A 10,456-nucleotide genomic window follows, 5' to 3' on the forward strand; every position below is an offset into this window, starting at 1 on the left:
CTTTAAACAATTTTATCCTTTTATGCCAGATTCATGTTTTAGAATGTTAATATGTGGATCTTCTGGATCTGGAAAAACAAATACATTAATGCATATACTCCGAAAACCTCTTATATATTATGATAAATTATACTTATATGCTAAAAACCTAGAACAATCTAAATATCAAGATTTAATTAACAACTTAAACCAAATTGCAAAAAAAATTAAAGTAGATCCAAATGAAATACTTGAATATTCAGCTGATCCCAACCAAATTGAACCTTGTGAGAATCTTGAATCAGAAAAACAAAAAGTAGTAATATTTGATGATTTTGTATGTGAAGATAAAAAAGTTCAAAATGAAATAACAAAATACTTTATTCAAGGACGTCACAAAAACTGTTGTGTTATTTATTTAAGTCAGTCTTACTATAAAACACCAAAAGATATTCGAATTAACTGTTCACATTATATTTTATTTAAATATCTAGATAAAATGGAAAATAATAGGATTTGTAATGAACAAAATATAGATCGTGATACTTTTGCTAATGTAACAAATCGAAAATATGATTTCTTATATATTGACAAACCAAGGGAGTTTTTTAAAAAAAACTTTACTGGTAATATATAATAATTATATAATGTGAGTTTTTAATGATGTAAAACAAATAAGTGAACCTGACAGTATAAGTAAAGTTAAATTTGATATTGATTTAAGTGATTATGCTACTAAAAAACAATTCAAAAAGCTTAAAAAGGAAACGGAATCGTATCTTCATAGAAATAAGGAACTTGATAACACAATGAATAGAGCATTAGATATGGGAGGTAATGAAATAATCAACCTAGGAAATCCAGATAAACCCAACGATGCAGTTCCAAGACGGTTTGTGTATAAAAAATTCAAAGTGTAATAGATGACTATAAACTTGAAGATGTCAAAAGTATAAAAACAAACACTAGAAGTAGAAGTAAAGAATATTGAAGAATTAACAAAAGATTTTAAAAACGAATTCATTATTAATTAATCAATTACAAGGTAAAATTGAAGAAGAAATGAAAGCTATGACTGATTCTATTAAAGAACTTGAAGAGAAATCTGATTTGACAGATGAAAACATAAAGAAGTATTTCGAGTTAATTTAAACATTTTATACACTCAAGTTCAAGAATTAAAAGATAGTATGATTAAACATGAAGAACTAAAAGACAAGATTATTGAAGCTGAGAAAAAGTTACAAAATATGTATCAGTTAGAAATCAGAACAGAAATAATATAACTAAATACTGAAATGACAAAAGGGAATCAAGATTTACTCGATAATTTTCAAATAATTTGCAGAATATAAATCTGAATTGGAAAAGGCAGCTTCACAAAGAGGCGATGATCATGACACAGCATTAGATGACTTTAAAAAAGAAATTAATTCTAAAATAGATGACTTTAAAAAACAAATTCGAAATTGGATTAGTATTGTTGACAACCGTCACAATTTAAAATATGCAGAATTAAGTAATATTACAAAAAAATTACAAGAAGATATTAATGAATTTAATAATAAAATTAAAAAATATAATAATGATCTGGACTCTGTAGTTGAAATATCAGCTAAACAAGGAGAGTTAATTACTGCTAATACTGAAGCATTAAGATAATTAATGATCAAATTAAAAAAAATAATAATGATTTGGACTCTGTAGTTAAAATATCAGATAAACAAGGAGAATCAATCATGCTTATACCCAAGTAATTACTGCTAATTACTAAAGCAATAACCTCTAATGTTGAAGAAATTACCACTAATACCCAAGAAAAATTACAAAAGTAAAAATGTTTTTTTAAAACAAGAAACACAATTAGCTAGAACAAAGAATACTGTTGATAGTTTATCTGCTTCTGAAGTTGCTACAACAAAAACGAGTTGATGATTTAGCTGAAATAATTCTTAAACTTAAAAAGAAAGACAGGAAAATAGAAAAAGGGTAGAGGAAGTAAAACATGAAGTGTTTCTCTTTGAATACTATTTATAATCATACTTTTGATTACATACAAATGAAAAAGTATTTTGACCGTCGTGGTGCTGGATACATTCAACATATAAAATATGGCCGATCTGAATATTTAAATATATTTGAAATAAGACCTGGAATTACCGTTAGATTTAAAGATTTTTATAAACACAAACCAAGAATATAAAATTGATGTACTAGATATGCTTTTGAGTGGTGTGTTTATAGTCAGAAAAACCGGAACTTATTAATAGATATTAAGATTTTATTAAAGGGTGCAAGCTCCCGGGTGACCGTATAAAACCGACTAAAAGCCCAATATCACATTTTATATTTAGGTGGCGAAATAATAGGCTCAGGATGATGTTTTACTTTTCGGTATATTTGATAATGTAAATATAACGCTGAGGCAGCTGAGGACTTTGACACTGATAAGTTAATATCTATGTTATAAGAAAAAAATTAAAATTTATCTAAAACAGGAACAATGTTTGATATTCACCCGTATGACGATTCAGCATCTACAGAATTAACATTTATGCTTTTGATGGGCAGTTACATCAGATTCTACATATCGGACGAACCTGTATCCTATGATGGAAACCTACTTTTGGATTAAAAAGCTTAATTAAAGGTTTAATTTAAGTTTTAATTACTATGTGTACCCTGATAATATACTTACTAATTGAAAATAAGATCAAATAAGTTATATTTTATCAATAAAAATAATCTGCCAAAGTTTTGCCAAAGATTCGGCCAAAGATTCGGCCAAAGTAAAAGCAAATGACAGTTTGCTGCCAACTTGGCAGAAAAATGGCAGGCTTTTTATTGGTTGAATTTGTGGTTTCCCACATAGCCATTTTCAGAAAATACAACGTAAATTCCAATATAACATTTTCAATTGAAATAGGGTTCGCTTCATAACATTTTCAGAAAATATGTCAGCTATTTATAACCAGGTTTTCTGAAAATATGAGAAAATGAAAGTAAAGTTAAAACCTGTGGATTTTTAATTGTCCGGCATTGGTCGGTTTAGGTCAAAGACTAAATGTTAAATTAGATTAAACTGCGCCAGAAGCGCTATAATTAATACTACTGGAATCGTTGGTACCCTCGCCCTAACGGGCTCGGGTACCAACCAATCCCTCGGGATTCTGCAGATGTTATAACACGAAAAAACATGCGTTATCCCTACATAACCACTACTACCACTACCATCACCGGCACTAACATTAACATCACCACTACTTCCACTACCATCACCACAACCATCACTACCACTACCACCACCACTACTAACAGTACTTATACTAAGACCACCAACATCACTACCACTACCAAAAAAAAAAACAAGGAAGAATATCCAACAGGGAAAGCCACGTTCAAAACACGCAGCCTCCCCAAAGACACACATGAACAACTCTCGCACACAACACACAAAAATGAAACACAAAAGGACAAAACAAACAAATACAGGAACACAGTGGGGCACCGCCTTGGAACGGTCAGTGGCAAAACCACCACTGGGGAGTTTAAACCGGTTTATGATGCACCTAACCTCACTCTTACCCCCACCATGTTCCAAAGTCACAAGACAGTGTAAATAAAAGTAATCCCCGCCAGGTGAAACCCTAACATACGTAAAGGCAACAGAAGGTATGTAATGTAAAACACAAAGATGCCCTTGTAGATATAATATAAAAATGCAATCCTTAAGAACCTAAAACGCATGTACTCAATGCCTTTGCAGAAGACAGAGCAACAAGGAAAACACCCTTAAGGGCCCGACGAAACAGGCCAGAAGACGGAAATCAAAATAGCTCAGTCCTGGTGGGATTTAAAAACTACTAATCATAGAGTCCTCAACCTGATCCGTCAGACACAATCAAAGAGGAAAGCGTAGCGTCCAACTGTAAAAGGGTTGAACACCAAACATGCGGTGTGTCTCAAAAAATACTTCCACTAAAACCACCATCACTACTACTACCACCATGACCGCTAGTACAACCACTACCTATACTACGACCGTCACCAGTACTACCACTACCATCATCACTACTACCACCAATATCACTTCCACGACCACCACCATTATTATTTCCACCGCCACTGCCACTACTACCACCATCACCACAAATACTACCATTACAAATACTACGACGACCACCATCACTACCACTACCACCACCACTACTACAACTACGACCATCACTACTACTACAACAACCACGACCACTACTACTACCACTACCAATACTACGACCATCACCACTACTACCACTGCCACCATCACAACTACCACTTCCACCACAACTACCACTACCACTACCATCACCACCACCACTTTTACTACCATCACCACTACTATCAATACCAATGATACAACGACCACTACCACTACCACTACCACCACCACTACTACCACTACAAACACCACTACTACTAATACAACCAATACCAATACTATGACCATCACCACTACTACAACTACTACCACCACTACTACCACCACTATCATCATCACTATCACTGCCACCACAACTTCTGTTACCACCACCACCACTGCCACCACTACCACCACCACTACTACCACTACCACTGCAACAACTACAACAACCTCCATTATAGTCTTCGGACTTACTCTTGCTAATTTTTTACAGTAGAGTACCACAATACAATCGTTCCGAAAACGAAATGTACGTTTGTTGATTTTGTTTGGCTTAATGTCACACCGACACATTTCTAGATCATATGGTGATTTTCTAGCCTTTGATGGTGGAGGAAGACCCCGGTAGATCTCGGCATGGGCTAGGGCGGATACCTTGGTAAAACCATCAACCTTTCGCATGCCAGCTGGATGATCTCCTCACATGAAGAATTCAACGCCACGAGCCACATCGACGAGGGGCATGTGATTAATCAAAACCATTTTCAATTACTCGTAATCGTAATACAATCTATTACAGACCTAAAACTTCGTGTTATCACCGATTACATTTTCGATTACTTCTGATTACATTTTTGTTTGGAAGTAAAAAAAAATTAAAGTAAGTTATGTTGAAGAATAAATACGACAAAATGTCTCTACCTTGATAAAAATACATTAAAAATCTTGCCATTTTATATGCAAAATGAACTTAATCTTTTGTGCCTGTGTAAATTATTATCAACTATTTCAAGAAAAATCATTGGCCATTGTTTCAGGATTCTGTTGTAATTAATGTTTTATAGCGTTACTGATCTGGCTGTCAGATTTTTCAGATAAAGAAAAATTGGCACCTTATTATATAATAATGTTCGAAATTTTTCATTCCCAGTTTTTCATGGTTTTAACAAAAGAACTATGTTTCCAACAATGATAAGCCCTAAGCTTTATGTCAGTAATATCAGATCTCCTTGAAACGTTACTGGAGATGTGCCCAGTAAAGTTTGTATTATTGTAAAATATCTAATAGTTCCTTAAAGTTTCTTTCAAATGCATGCATAGTGTAAAATGAAAAGTTACCGTGTCGTGGAAAAAGTCATTTTAATATAGAACAAAACACAGGTGCAAAAATTCACATGCTGAATAATATTCCTACATTGTTTCATGCGTATCGGTCAGAACGTTTTAAGATATATGCAATACAAACTTTTAAGCATATTATGGGTATTTTTGACTTAATTTAGAACAGTAAGTCAGGTCAGGCTGAGTGAAATCCCAAGACAGAAAACTAGGTGCACAAGTAATAGAAAGAGCATTGAAACTCGAGGGAAAACGATTTGTACGAGGGGGCATAGCCCCCGGGTATATATCGTTTACCCGAGAGTTTTAATGTTCTTTCTGTTTTGTATCATAGCCATCCATATATGGTAGTTCAGTAGGCGTTCCACATTGCCGTATACAGCAGTTCAGTGAGTACTTAAAATACTTGCTTTACAAAAATGTGTAAAGCTCAGGTAAAATAAACCAATGCGAGCGCAGAAAATCAATAAAATGCACGTCGCTGTCTGCTGTTAGAGACACGCCCTTACACGCTGGCATACTTTTCTATCAAACAGTGCGGTAACTAGCGTGCGGGTATTTAATACCTGCACACTTTTAGTTACCGCACCCTGCGCTCAGTGTATACGATTTACCTGCACCAAATTTGTTATGAAAAAACACCGAGCTATGATACAACTTCTCATATGATACAACAATCCTTTTTTGTTTTATGACTCGAAGTCTAACATCTCTAATGTTTCATAATCCTTGGTCTTTCTTGAGATACACGCGACACAAACTTTTATACTTTTTGTTTTTGCATATTTTGACTTAGTAAAGGACCGTAACTCTAGCTTTGGGAAATCCAATTAAAAAACGGGATGCCTTTAATCCCAATTAAAACACCAGGTACACAACTTCACATGCTGAACTGCAATCCTGTGAGGTTTTGAAATATGCGCGACACAAATTCGGACGGACGGAGTGACATACTTTTGAGTGAAATCCCGATTCAAACAACAGGTGCACTTCGCATACTGAATGACAATATTGTAAGAATTGATGACTCTATGTCAAATACTTACTGAGATATGCATGACAGAGGGACACAGTCAGACTAACGGAAACATCAAAGGGCAACTCTAAAAAGGCTGTGGGAACAAAAATGCTTACACTGTCACTATAAGTACACGAGTGTTTGATGATCAAACTACATGTCATGTACTTCCATATGATTTAAGAGATTCCAATGAAAGGTCATACACATGACCCCCATGTGTGACATCATTTTTTTCCGGGACGGACGAAGGAGATGGAATACCTCATATCCAACCACTCCTTCAGGTGTTTGAGAAAATAACTTCGATGGATTTTTTAAAAACCCGTCAAAAATGTTGCCTCGACCTGCATCCCTACTTAAGCTTATCCACAGTTTTATTATATAATCAGTATGAACTATTGATGTGTTGTCTGACTTATTTTTGCTTGGATCAGCAGAGGTGGTACATATACACTGCATTCTAAAAATAAGGGTCAGTTGAGGCACTGAAGAGTTATTTGCCTTTGCATCGGACATTACATCTTCCGCGAGGATGATAACTCCGGCAGAATTTTTAATATTTGAATGAATATCAAAAGATTACTTTAACGAATGTTTTGAATTGTACATACAACACATTACTGTCTGATACACTGTCGCCTTAATGTAAGAATGTTCTTCATACAAGTGATCGTTGACATACAAAAAAGTAGCCGAAACATCAAATATTTACTAGTCAAACAATTCCTGTTGTTGGTTTTAAACGTACAATCACAAACTTTACTGAGCAAGGTATCCATATATCAGTATCGGATATTACGGCAATATCTGCTATTCATTTTAATTGTAAATTTCAATGCCGTCTTATTTTTACTTCAAAATCCAAAAAAAGGTAAAGATGAATGACTGAACAATTCTTTTCGAATATATTTGTACTTGCGTGTGTGCATGCGTGCATGTGCGTGCATGCATGCATGCGCTTGTAACTGGGTGTGTGTTTGTGTGCGTGTGTGTGTGCTGTGAAGAAAACGGCCACTTTGGTGAAGGCCTACGTATGGTTGGTGGTTCTTAGCCTCCATATCGCAAATTGAAAGATTATCTCTACAGAAAACAGATAGAATCAAAAGAGGAAAGGAAATGTTATTCAATAACACTCTATGAAGAACTGGCTGCGAAACGCTATATAGTGGAATTTTCAAAAGTTTGGTCATCAAGTAATAAATTTGTTACCAATGGGTAGACCTCCTGCAGGCGTAAATAAAGGTCCCTTTCAAAATTTGATTATATAACGATTTGTCTCATATCATTTTGCATAGCCCTATTAGATTGAGAAATGCAACTTTTATTTCATAAATCTGTAATAATTATTATTTTTATATAGTGACCCATTTTACTCTGTTCATATCATTGCTTATAAAGACATCCTTACACCACTCGGCACAAACCTGTCTTCAAGCACTGTCTAAATTTTCTTCGTACATTCCATATTCTATATGTCATGCGGTAGGCGTGAAGCAAAGACAACACAATACACCAGTTTGTGACGATCGATCTAACAGTTAGAAACTGGGATTAAAAAGTTTTGAATTTTCAGGCTTGGTTCTAATGCAAAAATATAATAGAATCATTTTATAACAAAATACATTAATCAAAATTACAGATAGAAACTTCTTTTTATGGTCAGCATTTTATTATTTTCTATCAGTCAAAACATTGTTTCAAGAAGCAGAACTATTTCAGTATTAGTAGCTCCTGACTAGGAATGCATTACTTAAATGTTAAGTGCACTGTATTTTAATAAATGTCACTTGAGTTCAAAAATACACCTAAACTAGAAAATTCAGTTAGTTCGTTCATATTAATGTTAGTTTTGTAGACACACATTTGCAGTAAAAATATCCATAGAAACTCTAATCATAACAAAACCTTTGGAGTAGATAGGATTACCCCTACACATATACAATGCTGTAAAATGTGCTTCCTTTTATTTTTGTTTTAACGCGGTTTTGAAACATTTTCTTGCTGACTCTTGAAGTTTACGTCGCTTACATTTACTCAGGAAACGATGTCATTTTGTCATATAATTCAAAAATGGACCAAGTTAAAGAAGGAGGAAAAGTAAATTTCCATATCATGAATGTTGAATAATTTTTGAATATATTAATAACAATTTTATAGTTTCAGTTAGATTACAATGAGCTATTTTCAGCAGTCGCATTTCAAATTGGATGGATCGCGAAGATGCCAAGCGAACAAACTTGTAAAACTATGAGACGCGTAATAATAGTCATATCGTTCTATTTTTACCAACCTTGACGGCATATGCCACAATATAGAGTTTTCGAACAACTCACCTTGTGTCTGTTTACTAAATAGTAGAACTTGGGAGTGCATATAGAATATGGAATGTACGAAGAAAATTTAGACAGCGAAAGGCGGAGGTGAATCCATGGTCACCAGTGCATCCTTTTGGAAAGTGTATCGTTTGACTATGGTACATATGCGTGATCCCACCCAAAAAGCAACATTTTACATCCTGTTTGAGAAATGAAATAAAATAATTACACGCCAAACGTGTATCTTAATGCAGCCTTAATAGCAACAAGTCCTGATATGTTCAATCCTGACAACCTATAGAGCAACGAATAATGATTAGGCTATGTACGTTTAAGCAAACAAACTATAGAGGGATGTGAAAGACGACTAAAGGTACCTAGCTAGCTATGGAACCGTAATGGAGTAGTTTACACTAAGTTTTGCCTAAACAAACGTTAACTATTTATCATTTGTGTCAAGGATGAGCGTCCAGCGGCCACATTGTCCACTCGCACGCTCTTTCCTATCCTTTCTTGTATCTAAGATCCAAGTTCTAAGATCCAAGATCTTAGATCCAAATTCTATTTTTTTGTAAATAAATTCTAGGTTATAATAATTTCAGTAGGCTTCTGTGTCAATATCAATTTATACCGGTTTAATTCATCAAATATATATCTCAGCCTAATTCAAAATTAAACTTGTACCTTGATACACACTAGATAAAAACAGAATACCATAGGTAGTAAAATAGATAGAGGATTTGATTTAAAGAAATTACTGTGTGAATTGTTAGAGTGAATATACAGTATTTTATAAAATAATATTAATAAAACGATGCTTATAGATTTACACTAACCTGTTGGAGTACAAGACGATTAATGATGAAAACGTCTTTCGATTCAAAATGTTAAATTCAAAATGGAAGATGATTGCGAGGTTTTGCTATAAATACATCACATCGGGAACTTTTTCACGTCAAAATTATGGTAAGTTTTGTATTTGTGAACTCAGTTTGAAAAGGCGGTCATTTTTGTGTCTTTTTGTTGGGTTTCACGTCATATCGACACAACTATAGGTTATAAAGTGACTTCCAAGTTTTTGATGGAGGAAGAGCACTTTCATCATGAACGGGCACCTGGGTATTCCCTAAGCCTGCTTGATGATTTTCTAATATGAAGAATTCAACGTCCCAAAGCAACTCAAACCCATGATGAGGGGCAAATGATTCTAAAAATCAGCGACAATAACCACTCGGCCATAGATGACCCACCATTCTTGTGTCTGTGCTGTAATTATCTATGTACTGTTTCGTTGCTGGCCGTGCCTATTGTCAAAAAATGTTGTAATAAGATAGATACCATCAATAAATCACCTTACAGTTATACAATATTTGATGCTTTTATTATTTAAAGAAAAGGTTACTCAATTTAAGTTTTGAAAGATACCATAACAAGTGTTATAATTACTACGTATATAAACGTTCAATGTTCAAACTGTGTTGATAACATGCGACTGTTCAAACAAAGTTACATGTATTTAGATCCAAAACAAACAATGAAAATGATAATAATTTGATGTCTATGGAGGGCCGGTTCGCCAAGCTGATAACTAAATAGTAAATGAAAATTTATTTGCCAAAT

At 34.1% G+C, this 10,456-nt stretch overlaps 1 protein-coding gene across 1 annotated transcript; it reads right to left on the minus strand.

The window, feature by feature from the left end:
- Positions 1-3,941: 3,941 nt before the first annotated feature.
- LOC128552702 (loricrin-like) lies at positions 3,942-4,893 on the minus strand. The gene is made up of 2 exons (XM_053533748.1): positions 4,817-4,893; positions 3,942-4,593 (listed from the first exon to the last, which is right to left on the minus strand). Exons 1-2 carry the CDS (start codon positions 4,891-4,893, stop codon positions 3,942-3,944), a joined length of 729 nt encoding a protein of 242 aa, XP_053389723.1.
- Positions 4,894-10,456: the final 5,563 nt, after the last annotated feature.

This window comes from Mercenaria mercenaria, unplaced genomic scaffold, assembly GCF_021730395.1.
Source record: "Mercenaria mercenaria strain notata unplaced genomic scaffold, MADL_Memer_1 contig_3058, whole genome shotgun sequence".
NCBI classification, from domain to species: Eukaryota; Metazoa; Mollusca; class Bivalvia; order Venerida; family Veneridae; genus Mercenaria; species Mercenaria mercenaria.